Source organism: Engystomops pustulosus, chromosome 8, assembly GCF_040894005.1.
Source record: "Engystomops pustulosus chromosome 8, aEngPut4.maternal, whole genome shotgun sequence".
Classification (NCBI taxonomy): Eukaryota; Metazoa; Chordata; class Amphibia; order Anura; family Leptodactylidae; genus Engystomops; species Engystomops pustulosus.
In genome coordinates, this window is record NC_092418.1 from 81229982 (window position 1) to 81251194 (window position 21213).

Here is a 21213-nt window from a genome sequence, read left to right on the forward strand (position 1 = left end):
CAGAGTTGAATGTGATGGATCCAATTGTTATGAACCTTTATGAGAATCACCAGAGTTGATAATCGCATGAGATATTGCAAATCAGATATTAAGTAAATATAGTTTCTTACGGGGTTTCCTATGTTATGAAAATTTGTGATATTTGGAGGACCCTATTTGAAAAATAACAATAACAAGAGGTTTCTTTAATATGTTAAAAGTCTCTATTGGAAGTATAGCCATACATTTTGGGCCGTCATTCATTCTGTTTCTAGCCGTCTCCCAGTATCCCCCATAGGATGTGTGTAGGCTAACCATGAAGCTGGTGCTATTGCTCTGGGATCTGCAGTCTAATTATAAGAAGGGTCTCTGGAGCTCTATTAGAGGGTCTATTACATGACGCTTTGGCGCCCGTATCTACTGTCTAGCATTCACTGTCCTATCAAGCAGGTCTGACCAATAAAGGAAGCAGCCTGGAGGGATATAACGGATATGTCACTAGATCACATCCATCCATGTCTGCATCAAACAATCCTTTGGCATATAAAGTGTTAAGCCATAGGGAGGCTGAACTGGAAATCTTAAATAAATAAAAATCCAATCTTTTATTAACCAAAAGGCGGCATGACGCGTCCCCCAACCGGGATCCAGCAAGTCAATTTGTGACCCCTGACCTCTCTGACCTTTAACAAAACGGCAGCCTGCGCATGCAAATGGCGTCCGCCATAAGAGCAGCGGGGGAGAGACGGGGGGAGGGCATGGAGGCTCGGGAACGAGGGAAAGACGCGGGAGAGTGGAGAAGGGAGAGGAGAAAAAAACAAAAAACAAATTAAAAAGCTGTTACTTAAATGTCACAGAACACAATTGTTTTTGGCTACAGATCATTACACCTGATACGAACACATTACACAGACACACACAAGCACAGATACTGTATGCGAGTGTGTATGTTATATATATAATCCAGATGTATACCTAGAAGACCCAATATGTACATATGTTTATGTATCCTTTTATATATGCATAGAGATGTATCTCTACAGTCCACACATAGTGTAGTCATATATACATTTACATGCAAATTAGATAGAATTACACAAAAATATATCTACATACACCCACTACACAAATATAGATACATACATACACACACAACACATATCATTATACAAAAATGCCTACATACACGCCCTGCACATTATGCAAGTATACCTGCTGTACATACACATTGCACATAGAATTACATAAATCTGTCTACAGACACCAAGTACAGCGTTACATAAATATACCAACATACACTGCACATAACATTACACAAATACATCTACATACACACAATGCACATAACATTACACAAATACATCTACATACACACTGTACATAACATTACACCAAAATACCTATATAGTTACACAAGTATACCTACACACACACTGCACATATTATTATACTACTATACCTACATACACATACCGCATATAACATTACATGAGTATACCTACATATACACACACTGCACATAACATTACACAAATACATCTACATACACACTACACATAACATCACACCAAAATACCTACATAGAGTCATACAAGTATACCTACATACACACACTGCACATATTATTATACTACTATACCTACATACACATACCGCACATAACATTACACGAGTATACCTACATATACACACACTGCACATAACATTACACAAATACATCTACATACACACACTGCACATCACATTAAAATACCTACATACACTGCACATATTATACTAAAATATCTACACACAATTAACCAATAAATCTACCTACACAGACAGCGCATAAGCATTACATGAGTATACCTTCATATACACACACTGCACATAACATTACACAAATACATCTACATACATACATTGCACATAACATCACACCAAAATACCTATATAGCGTTATACAAGTATACCTACATACACACACTGCACATATTATTATACTACTATACCTACATACACACACTGCACATAGCATTACACTAAAATAACTACATAGCGTTATACAAGTATACCTACATACACACACTGCACATATAATTGTACTACTATACCTACATACACACACACTGCACATATAATTGTACTACTATACCTACATACACACACACTGCACATATAATTGTACTACTATACCTACATACACACACACTGCACATATAATTGTACTACTATACCTACATACACACACTGCACATATAATTGTACTACTATACCTACATACACACACTGCACATATAATTGTACTACTATACCTACATACACACACTGCACATATAATTGTACTACTATACCTACATACACACACTGCACATATAATTGTACTACTATACCTACATACACACACTGCACATATTATTATACTACTATACCTACATACACACACTGCACATAGCATTACACCAAAATACCTACATAGCGTTATACAAGTATACCTACATACACACACTGCACATATAATTGTACTACTATACCTACATACACACACTGCACATATAATTGTACTACTATACCTACATACACACACTGCACATAGCATTACACCAAAATACCTACATAGCGTTATACAAGTATACCTACATACACACACTGCACATATAATTGTACTACTATACCTACATACACACACTGCACATATAATTGTACTACTATACCTACATACACACACTGCACATATAATTGTACTACTATACCTACATACACACACTGCACATATAATTGTACTACTATACCTACATACACACACTGCACATATAATTGTACTACTATACCTACATACACACACTGCACATATAATTGTACTACTATACCTACATACACACACTGCACATATAATTGTACTACTATACCTACATACACACACTGCACATATAATTGTACTACTATACCTACATACACACACTGCACATATAATTGTACTACTATACCTACATACACACACTGCACATATAATTGTACTACTATACCTACATACACACACTGCACATATAATTGTACTACTATACCTACATACACACACTGCACATATAATTGTACTACTATACCTACATACACACACTGCACATATAATTGTACTACTATACCTACATACACACACTGCACATATAATTGTACTACTATACCTACATACACACACTGCACATATAATTGTACTACTATACCTACATACACACACTGCACATATAATTGTACTACTATACCTACATACACACACTGCACATATAATTGTACTACTATACCTACATACACACACTGCACATATAATTGTACTACTATACCTACATACACACACTGCACATATAATTGTACTACTATACCTACATACACACACTGCACATATAATTGTACTACTATACCTACATACACACACTGCACATATAATTGTACTACTATACCTACATACACACACTGCACATATAATTGTACTACTATACCTACATACACACACTGCACATATTATTATACTACTATACCTACATACACACACTGCACATAGCATTACACCAAAATACCTACATAGCGTTATACAAGTATACCTACATACACACACTGCACATATAATTGTACTACTATACCTACATACACACACTGCACATAGCATTACACCAAAATACCTACATAGCTTTATACAAGTATACCTACATACACACACTGCACATATAATTGTACGACTATACCTACATACACACACTGCACATATAATTGTACTACTATACCTACATACACACACTGCACATATAATTGTACTACTATACCTACATACACACACTGCACATAGCATTACACCAAAATACCTACATAGCGTTATACAAGTATACCTACATACACACACTGCACATATAATTGTACTACTATACCTACATACACACACTGCACATATTATTATACTACTATACCTACATACACACACTGCACATAGCATTACACCAAAATACCTACATAGCGTTATACAAGTATACCTACATACACACACTGCACATATAATTGTACTACTATACCTATATACACACACTGCACATATAATTGTACTACTATACCTACATACACACATTGCACATATAATTGTACTACTATACCTACATACACACACTGCACATATAATTGTACTACTATACCTACATACACACACTGCACATATAATTGTACTACTATACCTACATACACACACTGCACATATAATTGTACTACTATACCTACATACACACACTGCACATATAATTGTACTACTATACCTACATACACACACTGCACATATAATTGTACTACTATACCTACATACACACACTGCACATATAATTGTACTACTATACCTACATACACACACTGCACATATAATTGTAGTACTATACCTACATACACACACTGCACATATAATTGTACTACTATACCTACATACACACACTGCACATATAATTGTACTACTATACCTACATACACACACTGCACATATAATTGTACTACTATACCTACATACACACACTGCACATATAATTGTACTACTATACCTACATACACACACTGCACATATAATTGTACTACTATACCTACATACACACACTGCACATATTATTATACTACTATACCTACATACACACACTGCACATAGCATTACACCAAAATACCTACATAGCGTTATACAAGTATACCTACATACACACACTGCACATATAATTGTACTACTATACCTACATACACACACTGCACATAGCATTACACCAAAATACCTACATAGCGTTATACAAGTATACCTACATACACACACTGCACATATAATTGTACTACTATACCTACATACACACACTGCACATATAATTGTACTACTATACCTACATACACACACTGCAGATATAATTGTACTACTATACCTACATACACACACTGCACATAGCATTACACCAAAATACCTACATAGCGTTATACAAGTATACCTACATACACACACTGCACATATAATTGTACTACTATACCTACATACACACACTGCAGATATAATTGTACTACTATACCTACATACACACACTGCACATAGCATTACACCAAAATACCTACATAGCGTTATACAAGTATACCTACATACACACACTGCACATATAATTGTACTACTATACCTACATACACACACTGCACATATAATTGTACTACTATACCTACATACACACACTGCACATATGATTGTACTACTATACCTACATACACACACTGCACATATTATTATACTACTATACCTACATACACACACTGCACATAGCATTACACCAAAATACCTACATAGCGTTATACAAGTATACCTACATACACACACTGCACATATAATTGTACTACTATACCTACATACACACACTGCACATAGCATTACACCAAAATACCTACATAGCGTTATACAAGTATACCTACATACACACACTGCACATATAATTGTACTACTATACCTACATACACACACTGCACATATAATTGTACTACTATACCTACATACACACACTGCACATATAATTGTACTACTATACCTACATACACACACTGCACATAGCATTACACCAAAATACCTACATAGCGTTATACAAGTATACCTACATACACACACTGCACATATAATTGTACTACTATACCTACATACACACACTGCACATATAATTGTACTACTATACCTACATACACACACTGCACATATAATTGTACTACTATACCTACATACACACACTGCACATATAATTGTACTACTATACCTACATACACACACTGCACATATAATTGTACTACTATACCTACATACACACACTGCACATATTATTATACTACTATACCTACATACACACACTGCACATAGCATTACACCAAAATACCTACATAGCGTTATACAAGTATACCTACATACACACACTGCACATATAATTGTACTACTATACCTACATACACACACTGCACATATAATTGTACTACTATACCTACATACACACACTGCACATAGCATTACACCAAAATACCTACATAGCGTTATACAAGTATACCTACATACACACACTGCACATATAATTGTACTACTATACCTACATACACACACTGCACATATAATTGTACTACTATACCTATATACACACACTGCACATATAATTGTACTACTATACCTACATACACACATTGCACATATAATTGTACTACTATACCTACATACACACACTGCACATATAATTGTACTACTATACCTACATACACACACTGCACATATAATTGTACTACTATACCTACATACACACACTGCACATATAATTGTACTACTATACCTACATACACACACTGCACATATAATTGTACTACTATACCTACATACACACACTGCACATATAATTGTACTACTATACCTACATACACACACTGCACATATAATTGTACTACTATACCTACATACACACACTGCACATATAATTGTACTACTATACCTACATACACACACTGCACATATAATTGTACTACTATACCTACATACACACACTGCACATATAATTGTACTACTATACCTACATACACACACTGCACATAAATTATACTAAAATATCTACATACAATATACGATCTACATACACAGACTGCACATTAGCATTACACCAATATACTTACCGTATATACTCGAGTATAAGCCGAGGCCCCTAATTTTACCACAAAATACTTGGAAAACCTATTGACTCGAGTATAAGCCGAGGGTGGGAAATGCATTGGTCACAGCCTCCCCAGTATATAGCCAGCCAGCCCCTGCCACAGTGTATATACCCAGCCAGCCCCTGCCACAGTGTGTATACCCAGCCAGCCCCTGCCCCAGTGTATATACCCAGCCAGCCCCTGCCCCAGTGTATATAGCCAGCCCCTGCCCCAGTGTATATAGCCAGCCCCTGCCCCAGTGTATATAGCCTGCCAGACCCTGCCCCAGTGTATATAGCCTGCCAGACCCTGCCCCAGTGTATATAGCCTGCCAGACCCTGCCCCAGTGTATATAGCCTGCTGCCGCTGCCGGACAGATCGCACAGAAGATAAACAGGGGTCGCCGTAAAGGTGAGTTTAGATATATTTATTTTTTTGACTCGAGTATAAGCCGAGTTTGGGTTTTTTAGCACAATTTTTGTGCTGAAAAACTAGGCTTATACTCGAGTATATAAGGTACATATACACAAACCTTATTGCGGTACACAAAAATATGTACATAGGCACACCACACAGCGTTACATAAGTATACCTACATAAACACACCTACATCATAATTTTACATAAATATACCTATACACACACACTCAATTGCATTTAGAATTACATATATATATATACCAAAATACACAGACTGCATTACACAAATATACTGACATACTTTCACTGCATTACACAAATATACTGACATTACATGACATATCTATATACACACACTGCACATAGCGTGACACAAATATACTTCTGCCCACACAATGCAGGTTGCGTTTCCCATAGTGTAATAGTCACCATTCATACATCATTCATACATACAACCATGACAGCTGTAAAGATGCTTGATGCTGTAGGTAACCTTGTCATCTTCTCTTTTATCACTCCATGTCATTGTCCCTTTTGTTATCATTTTCTGTCATTTTAGGGGTCAATAGGTTCCCTGTGGTCTTTTCAATAAGGTGACTGACAAGAAGTCGACAAGACATAGAAAAAATGCCATTGCCAAGGTTATATCTTTTATACCAGATTATCACACAATTTCTCATACAGATGTGTAAACATCTGGTCTTTTTAATGATTAAACCTGAAGTCAGACTGGATCCTGTCATTGCCCGGGATAGTAACTAATATCACTCACTCTCACTTATTCTCCCTGACTGTCTCTCCATCTCTCACTCGACCTGCCTGTCACTCACTTATTCTCCCTGACTGCCTCTCCGTCTCTCAAGCTCTTACTCACTCACCCGGACTGTCTCTCCATCTCACACTCTGCCTACCTGTCTCTCTGTCACTCACTCACTCTCCCTGCCTGTCTCTCACTCATTCTCGATGACTGTACTGTGGTAATGATCTGTGTATAAGATATGTAGCTGCTCAATGCGCGGTCTCTTAGCATTAGATGATTAGAGGTTTAGATGTCTAAAAATACCACAGAATATAACTAAAGGTTTTACCGGGATGTGGACCAGGATCACATACATGTACGACAATACCAAGGTTCCATCCTAGACAGTTATCAACTATATATGTCTGACTGCAGGGTCCTGAGCTTCTTACTGCTACTTGTGCATTTCTCCACAAAGCAATGAACATATGGGGAGGATTTTACAAGCCACAGAATATCAATTTTCAGCTCGAATCTGTGGTAGGTTTCTGTTTTAATAAGAGCAATGTGTAGATTGGAACATGTGGGTGTAGATTTGGCCACAGATTTCGCTGAACACCACTCCAAAGTGTGTGAAAGAGGCCTCAGAAAGAAACAAACTTTCTAGAATTCCCTCTTTTATGTGAAAACTCATCTCTTAATATATTTTAAAAACATCCTCCCAAATTCAAATGTGTCAAGTTTAGAGAATGCAGGGGAAGTGTCCCTTCAGATACCACATCTTCAGTTCTATAGTACCTAAAAACATGATACTGGTGGCACATTAAAGATAATCTCCCCTTTCATATTTTGGTTCTTTAAGGTTAAGAACCAGAGATCCAGGCAGCTAAAGACATAGGGGGAGATTTTTCAGTGCTGCTATGTAGCCAGTGTCGGACTGGCCCACCAGAGTACCAGAGGATCCTCCGGTGGGCCCTGGCTCAACCCAATACTGAACCCCAGAGGTCCATCAGAAAACAACACAATTTGAAGGCTACTAGAGTATATTTCCAGGGAGATAACGAAGAGTTGGCCCCCAGATTGATTTTCTTTGATGGGCCTAAGGAAACCCAGTCCAACACTTTATGCAACATTATTATTCTGTGAGTAAGCCACCTTCATGCCATGTGGTTGTGAAGGGGTGCAACCGGCGGTGTAGTGTGCCAGCACTGGGCTTTCTTGCAAACATTTACAGCTGAATATTTGCATATTTTTACTCAAAACTACACCAGGTCGGACCTGGCGTAGTTTTGTCCGCCAGCCAGCACAGTCACGAAGATACATCATGAGGTCTAAACCTTATGATGTATCTGCCATGGCGCGGCTTCATCATACGGCTACGTATATTACAGGACCACAAGCCTGATGCATTTTGAGACATGAGATTCTTTTCTTGTGCAAATCACACATTGTAATAGATGGCCTAAAACATGATAGCCTCGCATCTTTGTGTGATCCGAGGCTATCATGGCAACGGATCGGAGCCAAGATGGCGGCGCCCACACGCCACCGGCTCGTTAATGCTGTCGGCAGCAATCGAAGGGTTGATACCCACGATCGGTGCTAGCACCAATCGTGGGTGTTAGCGACGGGTGTTTGCTTCATTGTGAAGCAAGCACCCAGCGAGTATGAAGAGGGCCCAGGTCATACTCCTCCATGCGCAATAAAACATACAAGTACGTCTTATTGCGCTATAGGGTTAAAAAAGAAATAACAGAAAGTATGGAGTGGTGGTTGTGTATGTGAAGTGGTGCTGCATTTTGATTCTTTTGTATTGACGAAGTCTGGTTGTTTCTTTCAGCACCATTGACATTTCAGGAGCTGCATTGTATACAGTGGGTACGGAAAGCATTCAGACCCCTTTAGATTTTCCACTCTTTGTTTCATTGCAGCCAATTTCTCATTAATGTACACTCTGCAGCCCATCTGTATTCGGACCCTTTTTTGTGACACTGAAAGTGCGGTCACAGTTTTTCAGTGCAGTTATCGATGCCCAAACCTGGAATGGAGTAAAAGTAGGAGGAGAAGTAGCACCTTTCAATTATTTATCTCGATCCATTATCATCCACTGCATCTGAAAAACTGCATGTCTGGATGCATCCTCATATTTTACTCACAAGCTGTCCATTTCCTTAGAGAGTCCATGTGTGTTTAATTAAACTGATTGGACATGATTATGAAAGTCACACCCCTGTTTACATAAGACCTCACAGCTCACAGTGCATGTCAGTGAACATGAGAATCATGAGGTCCAAGGAACTGCCCAAGGACATTAGAGACAGATTTGAGGCAAGACACAGATCTGGCCAAGATTACAAAAGAATTTCTGCAGCACTCAAGGTTCCTAAGAGCACAATGGCCTCCATAATCCTTAAATTGAAGAAATTTGGGACAACCAGATCTCTTGCTTGACTTAGCAATTGTGGGAGAAGAGCCTTGGTGAGAGAGGTAAAGAATAAGCCCATTGTCACTGAGAGATGCAGTAGGGAGCAGTGAAACATGGTTGTGGCAGCATCATGCTATGGGGGTGTTTTTGAGCTGCAGGGACAGGACGACTGCTTGCAATTGAAGGAAAATGAATGCGGACGAATAGAGAAATATTCTGGATAAAAAAACTCTTCTAAATTGCTTTGGACCTCAGACTGTGATGAAGATTCCCCTTCCAACACAACAATGACCACGAGCACACAGCTAAAATAACAAAGCAGTGGCTTCAGAACAACTCTGTGACCATTCCTGACTGGCCCAGCCAGAGCCCGGACCTAAACCCAATTGAGCATCTCTGTAGAGACTTGAAAATGGCTTCCACCGACGTTCACCATCCAACCTGAGGGAAGTGAAGAGGATCTGCAAAGAAGAGGCAGAGGATCCCCAAATCCAGGTGTGAGAAACGTGTTGCATCATTCCCAAGAAGACTCCTGGCTGTACCCACTCAAAAGCTGCTTCTACTCAATACTGAGCAAAGGGTCTGAATACTTTCAGTTTTTTTCTCTTTCAAGATGGGGTGCAGAGTGTACATTAATGAGCAGAAAAACAACTTTTTTGATCTTACTAATTGGCTGCAATGAAACAAAGAGTGAAAAATTGAAAGGGGTCAGAAAACTTTCCCTACCCACTGCATATACTTGTCTTCTGCTCAGGATACGAGTTCTGAAAGCTGTTTTTTCTGCCACAAGAAAGGTGAGAACTTGCTGATTGGTGGGGGTCACAATGTTGTACCCCCAAATGGACACAGCAGCTTATCACACATGCACTTGCAGCTCTATGAATCTCTATGGCTCTAAAAGAGATAGCCAAGCGCATTACTCACGGACCCACGTTCTACTGATACGTGGGGATCCCCACATCTTTTGGACAGGGAAAACTTGATGTACATGAAATAACGGGAGTGTGAAAACTCCTATATACATATCTTCTAAAACACAGAAGATCAATTTAAGCACTGAACAAATAGCAGATTTCTGTTTTTACGCCATCAACCTGAAATAAAACACTCTTTGCACACATAAATATAATAATTAATTAGACAGATCTTAAGAACCAGAAAACCTCAATTGAGCAACATGGAAAATACTTAGTGAAGACATGCAAGGTACAGAGCTCCATTCACTGACAGAATGGCCAAACATACATGAAGGCATTGAGGAGCCCTATGCACGTTTTCTGATATGTACATACTGCACAACCAACACTATGAAGGCGCTGATCGAGATTCATGGTTTCTTTGAATGCACTTTTTAAGCCAGATGTAAGATTTCACAACAGCGATTACAAGAAGGTCACAAGTACATGGGCATGAGCAGGCTATGGCTAGCTACATCCGGCCACGCTCTACCACTAAGTGGCACACCGTTCATCACAGGGTATGGTGCGGCACATATTATCCTTGGAAATGAGATGAGAGTAGCAGAAGAGCAAGGACATAAAACACTGACAGGAGAAGAAGTAGTAGAAGCGGTGCTATCAATGGGAAAGACATGCAAATAAAGTGGGGGAGCGCATGCAGAGAGCGGGGTCAGAGGGGGGCCTCAGTGTGGGGCACGCGTTACCTTCTGTGTTGGCGTTGCCGCTGTAAACATTTCGCAGGCTGCCAACACGGTTTAGTTTCCATGCTTTGCGTTTAGCTGCATCCAGAGAGCAAGAGGGAAGGAGAAAACGGAGAAAAAATAGAAAATAAATGGGGAAAAAGAAAAAAAGGACAGAAAGACAGAGGGGCCTTAGGGTTTGACAGGATTTCTGTTACATAAAACACGGTTAGATCTAAGCATCTTTATATGAGCAGAAGTTAGTGATCATTGCCCGCTACTTACAACAAATCACACCAATGTAATGGCACGGCCACTTACATACAACTGAAGGCACATTGCTCCCTAGTGACTGGAGGCAAATACATACATTGAGAGGAAGACAGGTGCTCAAGGGGATGGACAGATGGACGATTTTCTAATTGATAAACCAAACAATGGACTGTTCTACGAAATATGCAACCAGACATTCAATAAGCAAGCAAAGCACTGAGGGTGCAAGGTAGGTGGTAGAACCTCAATATCAGATTATCGGGGGCCTAGACTTAGTGGCTGACCCAAGAAAGATACTATTGGATGTTACCACAGAAACATTGGCTATGAAAATCCCCATAATTGTAATTATCTCACATAAAATACAGCATAGACAACCTCTATACACAAAACATAAGCAGTCCAAGTACACAAAGCCATCCAATACCGAAATCTTCACAAAACTGTGCATGGTAATACACAACAACCAGTGTCAGAGGATCCTCCGGTGGGCCCACACGCCAAACCATTACTGGACTGCTCGGAGGTCCAGCTGAAGACAACTCAATTTAAAGGATGCTAGGGCATTGATGAGGAGATGGCCCCAAAGATAAGTTTTTTATGGAGGGCCTAAAGAATCTAAGCAATCTACAATGTTACAATGTCTACAATGTACAGACTGACAACCAATTGTGTGAATTATACTCAGACAGGTGACACATTTCAATTATAAAATACAGTCCACTTATACAATGAAACACTGGTTCATCTTTTAAGTGTAGGATCCTATACTGCACATTATAATAGAAAACAAATATTATAGAGGCTCTCTTGTCTTAGAGGAAACATATAACACAAACTCTGTATTAAGGAAGGAAAGCAAAACCAACTGCTGAAGATGTATGACAAGTATAGAGTCAAGAAAAAAATATAAATATGAAAAGGTATAATAATAATAGGGATACATGGGCAAGATGCACGAATGTTGGGCAAGAGAACAGCATCAGGACCATAACAGGAAGAGGAAATAGACGCAACAGTAGGGACTCTGTTAGATGAGGAATGGCTCCTATGGTAAGATAAACAGAAAGAAATGGGCTGAGGAGGAGGCAAGAATATGAGGGAAGAAGTGTCTAGGGTTTGTAAGAAATAGGAAAGACACTGAGAGATTGTAAAGAAAGATGAGCTTAATGTAAGAACAGATTAGACAGAAGTGATCGCTGTAAATAATAGTAAATAATTATGTTTGGACTCCCTTCAAACAATTGATATCATAAAAGATGGCAAAACAGATAGCCCTGGAGCCCACAGCGGATGAACATGCCGGGTGATTCTTGCCTTGGGCACAGCACACCTTACAAATACTCACACTGTTCTTTGTGTAGCCCTGAAACACATCACATTCCCAGTATAATACAAAAACACCCTGGTTGATCTTTATAAAACAGACACACAATGTAGTGCGCATAATAGATAGACACTCCGCTCCGTGTATAATGCAGGTAGGCCTGCTGCTTGTCATACAATAGATGTAAAACCCTTTTGTGTGTGATATGTATACACAAGAGGAGCACAACTGCGTTTAAAGGCTTTGGAAAAGTGTGCATTTCAAGAATGTTGCTGCTGTCACACAGACGCTGCGGTTATTGGTTCATCCATTTCATTTATGCCCAATAAAACCATCTTGGCCCTTTAAAAAAAAAATGCAATTGACATCGGTGAATTACAGGATTGTGTTCCTTGTAATGTAATTACATCCTCTGCCATGGTGCAGTTCACCGTGGCACCTCTGATAGAGAAATCAATGAGTGTCACACTAGTATCTCAGTCATCTTCAGTAATTACGGAGAATCCCGGATGGCCGTATACAGGTGCACAGCCGGCTGACCACACAGGATGACCAGGTGCAGGGAGGACATCCCAGGACCACAGAGACAACTAACACAGATCACATTTCAAAGGGTTAATTACAGGCCTTTAAGTTTAATAAGTAACTGTGATCACTGAACTACTCGATCCCCTGCAGGTGGCACTGACCCAAATAAGAGGCCAGGCAAGTGTGCCAGGCAAGACTATCTATAGGAAATAGTATAAGGATGGAATTAAAGGGATCACGTTACATATGGCAGCAGCACTCTATAGAGCAAGAGGAGCTGCATGTATTATGTTGTAGTTTTATAGGGAAGGATTCAGTATAATCTATCTAAAAAAAATCTCCTTGTTCTGGGTTTAGTAGTCCAGTGGATTACGCTTATGTCTGTTTTTCTATAAAGGAGACGCAATCACTGAGTAGGACCGCCCATTTGACTGTTAAAGCTCAAAAATGATACTGAACCTCTCCAAACAAAACTACACATCAACCTGCTTGTTTCTTCCCAACTTAGACCTTGCTAGAGGTAAACGGAGTAATAATTTAACACCACGGGTTCACTTTAATGTTAGGTTTGAAGTTTGCATAAACTAATTTTGGATGAACCCATCAGATGGAGCTTCCACCCACTTATAACAATGGTGTCAGCCCAGGGGCCAAACAGCGAAAGATTAGGATAAAAATCAAAAGTAGTGTGTTCTTGTGAATAACATTTACAATGGGTACTAATTCTAAACACTAGGACGAGAGAAGAATATTAACAATTAATTATTCTTTTTTTTTTAAATTTTAGAGAGAAACGTCATCGGGTTTGGAGATTTATCCATAATGACAGGTTCCTGTAGCTTCTTAATTACTGAACCCCAAACTGTCCATAATGGAAACAAAACACGGTGCGGCAGCACTCAGAATACCTCCACACGGATGATACTGTTAAAAGCCTTCTTTTATTGCATCACAGATTAAAATGGGATGGATACAGGAAGGACCTACGCGTTTCAACGCTACTGCGTCTTAATCATGATCCTAAATGTAACAACATGTACAAACATATATATATACCCCAACTTACCCAATCAATGAGGTTACCGCTAAGTGGGAGGAGGTGGAGTCTACCAGGGACGCCGACATCGTCGGTGAATGCATCGTGAAACCAGAAACCGGAAGTGACCTTCCTCCGGATGATCATGTGACCAATCATGTGATCAGTCACATGACTCGTCATATGCTTGTGGAAGCTCCGCCTCCCACAAAACGGAGATCAACTCCAAATACATGTATTGATTGGGTGTAAGGTAAGAATCGCTTACTGTAAACATTAAGAAATAGCAAGATTGCTACATGTTGTTAAAAACCTTAAGTTCAAGGGACCAAGTGTACAAAAAATGCACATAAACAAGTAGATTATACATAGATGCATTGTGTGGGTTGTCAGAGACAACTCCAAGGTAGTATTGGAGTACACTTGGTCCCTTGAACTTAAGGTTTTTAACAACATGTAGCAATCTTGCTATTTCTTAATGTTTACAGTAAGCGATTCTTATCTTACACCCAATCAATACATGTATTTGGAGTTGATCTCCGTTTTGTGGGAGGCGGAGCTTCCACAAGCATATGGCAAGTCATGTGACTGATCACATGATTGGTCACATGATCATCCAGAGGAAGGTCACTTCCGGTTTTACGATGCATTCACGGATGATGATGGCGTCCCTGGTAGACTCCACCTCCTCCCACTTAGCGGTAACCTCATTGATTAGGCAAGTTGGGGTATATATATGTTTGTATATGTTGTTACATTTAGGATCATGATTAAGACGCAGTAGCGTTGAAACGCGTAGGTCCTTCCTGTATCCATCCCATTTTTATCTGTGATGCAATAAAAGAAGGCTTTTAACAGTATCATCCGTGTGGAGGTATTCTGAGTGCTGCCGCACCGTGTTTTGTTTCCATTTTGGATCGCGAGCCTGAGGATCTGGAGGGCGTGCACCCCTCACACGGGACAGTTACTACAAGGAGGAGAAGCGTGATTGGGTGAGCGGACAGTTTTTTTATTTTTCTACCAAACTGTCCATAGTGCTGTTTAAATAGAAATAAAGTTTTAAAATCTCTCGCCAGAGAAGCCCCCTGAGTCACAGGGTATGGTGCCATGCTGCAGAATACCTTCGCCCTTCCCAGACATAATTTTGCATGGTGTCCTCTATGCTACAGGTGCGTGCAGTGCTAGTCTTCACTGTGGGAAGCAAAGTGAAATAGCGAAGCTGCGGAGAGGATACCACAATTCACAGTGCAAGTCCCCAGCAAAACCAAAACTGCACAACATTTTGTGATTTTGTGGAAGAGGATAACTTAATTTCAAGAAGGGAGGGGTCAAGGAGAAGAGGAGTATACAGCAGCAGGACATCCCGAATTGGGGGCCTGAGTGATATATACTCAGGGGGCTTCTCAGGCGAGATTGTCAGATTTTAAAACTTTATTTTAACTGCATTTTTTTTACATAAAAAACACGTGGTGCTCGTAACTGATCCCATGTGTTGCAAAGAAAATGAATTTGTGATTGGCGCAGGCCCCTCCCCATTGCTCTGAATTAGGTTTCAAAATGCAGTTCAACCGAAACGTGAATGAGCAAAATCTCAAGGCCTATGATACACTATACATTATGTACCCTCAAACCAGCCAATAAACATGGTTATTTCGACAGAAACACAAAACAGGCTGGTCCTTGGCATATAAAAGTTGCAAAGTTTTTGGCAAATTTGTGCCTAAATAGTGATGCTTTTGCAGAAATGTGTGCAGTCATCCTGATCGCAGCCTTACACAGATACAAGGAGAATGAGTGAATGAGCAAACGGGAAACAACTGACAACCAAAGGGGCATTAATTGTCACGACTACATGCAGACTGCTGGACAACACCCACATATACGATCAACTATATTGTCAAGATGGTCAATGGTCAACACTAGTTACAGACATGAAGCCGACAAAGCAGCCGCCGCCTCACCTTCAGCCGTGCTGGAGAGCCCGTCAGCCTTGAAGTTACTAGTACTCTTCTTCCGGCGGTGTTTCTTTCGATTTGCGTGTGGGGAGGGAGGTGGATCAAGTTTAGGACTTGTGGTACTGGAAATGCTGGGACTGGAACACACAGAGTCACCCAGGCCCGTGTCTGGAATTTAAACACACCAAGAAAATGCTTAGAACTTATCAACAGCTAAAAAATGACCAAAAATAATGAATATCTTCCATAGACGAGTGTAACAATCCTCAATCATCAGCAGGAGACGGATTCAGCGTGTCCAGTCTATTCTCAAAAATCACAAGCCTCATTTTGTAATTCGGAATATGACGGCGTTATATAAATAAAGATTATTATTTATAACAGGTAAGGCCCAGTCCACAACTGCTTTCGAATCTCCCTTATTATCTGTCATCACTAAATAGATAACAATGGAAGTCTAACAGCATGTCAATAAGAGGTATTAGACCAGCTGGCCAAGGGCTATTTAAGGTGTAAGGATAACTTTACATATTCAACTTGCTGAAAATATTACTGTTCATTTAAGGGACTGCCTATGGTATATGTCTCTGAAAATCAGGTTTATGTAGTTACTTTGGCTGTCGCTGCAATGTATACTATACAACATGCCCATTTGTACTCTTTTTATGGAAATACCCCATAAAAACAGATGTGTGACAATAAGATAATCATTAGGTCAGTTTGTTCCCCTTTAAAAGGGACCCGGTCTCAAGATTTTACCCCAATCACAAAAATAAACTACAGGTAGTGTGTGAAATGTACTGGGAAACATGCTTTTGGTGTCATATCAAAGATACGGATCTCATCTTTTAGACCACACCAGGCTTGTGCCTCTGTGTGTTACATAACAGAATGTGTGTTACATTCTATCTGCATCTAACATTTCCAGCTATATCTCTAACTGCCTGAACTTCCAGTGTTATAGATCATAGATTTAAAGGAGATCCATATCTTTAATATGACACCATGTTTTTGTAGGTGCCATAGAACCCAAAATATGGGTGTCTAAAGTGACAATCGCCCTGTAGCCTCTAACCTTGGCTCATCTCAGGCAAATATGACTCTTCGCTGCTCATCTTTTGAAGGGATTTTTTTTTTTCTAGGTGAGATTTCATATAAAAGAAGGAATTCAAGAAAGGACATTTCATTCCCTACTTGAGGGGGCTGATATCTTTACTTGTTTAATGGGGTAAAATCTGGTGACAAGTTGAGGTGTGCAATTCTTAGGCTGTATTGGAGTAGTAAAAATGTTGTAATTTTCTGATTGTTCCCCATTTTCCTTTCAATGCAACGGCACAAAGAGAAATGTAAGGAGGGTGTCTGACAATCCGCAGGTGGGGATGAGTAATCTCAAAGTGAATGGGACACCTTCAGGTGCCAAAATGTTCTCCACCACACATGAAATACACTTAATAAACCAAAAAATTGAAAGAATTAAGGTGTCTTTGTTATTTCCTCCTCATCCGCTTGTATTGCTCTACTGCTACGTGGTGAATACAACTAACTTGCATATTGCTGTTTTATTCTTCAGAGATCTTACAAAACAGATAAAACAGATCTAGGAAATGGTCCGATTCTTCGGGGGAAAGAAAAAGGAGATAGTGAATGTGTCGACCACACAACAGACACGGAAGAATGGAACAGCTTGCTCATAAAACAATGAGAAGCGAATAGAAAGAAATCAGAAAAAGCTGACAGATATATAAAAGATGCAGAGAGGGAGGGGATGGAACGGAGAGATGTGGTCCGTCCAGGCTGTGCCGCATCACTTTTTTATGGATATCATCTCACACCCTCCATCCTATTTTATTGCCATTGTAAGAACGTGTTACACCCTCTCCCAAAATATACCCCTCTCCTGTGGGCAGCTGCCTCATACGGCGCAGTGTTTGTGATGAGCAAGTATAAAATAACATTGCCATAAATTTAGTGCAGGGAAAGTGATCAGCGCCGTCACTGGCCTGTGCTCAAGGACACACATAACTTATTATACGGAGGGGAAGACGTGGCAACTTATCTCTGCTGACAAGATAACCACATATTGTACTGGCAACCATTACACCAGATGCTGTATATACTACCCAAGTCTGGCCAAACGTCTCCGAGGAGCAGGTTACAGGATTACTTACAATGTGAATACGGACCCAAGTCTCCTCGCAATAAATAAGGGAAACAATGACGGGACAGAGCCATCAGCTATTCCTATCCCTAACCCCTCTAAACACATGCACACCTGGATGGCTGAATGTGCTTTTGTTTCCATAGATTACTTTGCATTACACAGTCTAGCACAATGAGAGTAAGTTACCCAAATCCTCCTCACCGACCATTAAAATAAAGCATGATAAACCAGGGACACTTACTCATAGATCCAGGCACCATGACTGTGGTAATCTTCTTATATTTGTTATCCATGGCCTCCTCCTTCCAAAATCAACTTTAAAAATTATGCCAACGAGCCATAAGTGCTATGGGGGATGTTACCAGAGTACGTCCATGCTGCAGCTTCACAGGTTGTCACACTGTCTAACTCTCCATCTCTGCTTCCTCAACATTTACACCCCTCCCTCTGTCTGATGTAATCTCACTACAGAAGAGGAAGCTTCAGCACACTGTAACAGTCTGTGAATCTACAGCACAGAGGAGCTCTGGTAATGGACCCCAGAGTCTTTCAGGCTCATTAGCATAATTGCAAAAATTTTAACTTCAAAGGACAGTGGCCAAGTATAACACATAGAAGATTAACACAGTCACTGCGCCTGGGTCTGTGAAGTAAGTGTCCCTGGTTTATCATGCTGGATTCTGATGGTAAATTTCCTTTAACCTCATCTGTCAGGGGGAAACAGGAGAGACCACATACATATACAACAGTTGCCAGGTTTGGTTTTCACTGTGATCTATATCAAGACATATACATATAATTTGCAGGAAATAAATAATAATAATGTAATATATGTAAGGCCCCTTTCACATGAACTTTGTGGGGGCACAATTTGCAGCCAGATAATGGTCCTTATAGACCCCAATGGTACTTGCTCTATCTTTTTCTGTACGCACGGCCAGGAAGCACGTGTCCCTAGGGGTCACTGCTCACCCTACTCTCTCCAGCATGACTGAAATTATATAGAACTCATGAGTTGGGTTACATTGCTTCATAGATTTGTCCCACAAATAACACTTTTCTTCTATACACATGATAGGGTGTAATTTATGGATCACTGGGGGTCCCATTTATCATGCACTATTCCCCTATCCTGTGGATGACAGTTACATGTAAATTGTAGGACAACGCATCATATAACTACTAGGCCCCTCAGGTAGGGTAAGAATTCACTCTTCAACTTTATATTTCTCTTGTGTATCTATAAAAAAAATAACTTCCAAAGTTATATGCAGTTGAGCAGAGAAGAGTCATATCTGCAAGAGATGAGTCACTTTTAGAAGAGTGTGTCAATTTAGATGCCTCTATCTTCATTTCCATAGTACCGTATGTAGAAAAAGGCTCCTGGTGTCATATTAAAGATCAGAATCCCATCTTTAAGATCACAAGGATTGTGGTTCTGCTAGCTACAGAAGAAAGCATTTATCGACAAAGTTGAAAATGCAGGGAGCAGATAAAGAAAAAGGCAGGAACTGGAAGTTTAAATGTCTGCATCTCTGGTTCTGTAGATTACAGAACCACAAGTCTGAACCAATCTGAAAGATGAGTTTATTATCTTTAAAGGGGTCGTCAGACTCTTTTGAAAATCGTGCTAGCGGGCTGGGGATGCAAGTTTTTTTTTTTACAAAGCTGTACTCACCTCCGTCGTTTATCCTGGTGATCCACGGCCCCTGCTTTTATACAGGGGCACGGAAGCTCCGCTGAGTATGGCTTCCCAGAGTTTCCATGGCCCTGTAAACAAGGGCACGGAGCAGCAAGAAGGGGGCGTCACACACCGGGAGAGATGGAGGTGAGTACAGCTTTCTATTTTGAAAAATTACCTCCTCCTCCTCTGGCACAATTTTCAAAAGAGTTGGATAACCCCTTTAATATAAGTGCTACCGAAATGACTCTCAACCTCTCAAAATGACTCAATTCAGGCAAACTCTGAATCTCTGTTTATTCTCACATGACTTAGGAAAAGATTTATTATTTTTAAATAGAAAAATGGGTAAGTGCCCCGTTTTTAATAACTTTCTAC

The 21213-nt window shown here is 39.8% G+C and overlaps 1 protein-coding gene across 9 annotated transcripts in view; it reads right to left on the reverse strand.

Annotated features, from left to right (window-relative positions):
- AGAP1 (ArfGAP with GTPase domain, ankyrin repeat and PH domain 1) overlaps positions 1-21213 on the reverse strand; it is a 264345-nt gene that overhangs the window by 25426 nt on the left and 217706 nt on the right. For 6 of the 9 annotated variants that reach the window (XM_072121466.1, XM_072121465.1, XM_072121468.1 and 3 more), the window contains 2 exons: positions 17000-17161; positions 11899-11973 (listed from right to left, as the gene is read on the reverse strand). In XM_072121466.1, the coding sequence (XP_071977567.1) occupies positions 11899-11973; positions 17000-17161 (237 nt within the window). The remainder of the gene's footprint in view (positions 1-11898; positions 11974-16999; positions 17162-21213) is intronic. The other 3 variants (XM_072121469.1, XM_072121464.1, XM_072121463.1) reach the window with 1 other exon arrangement.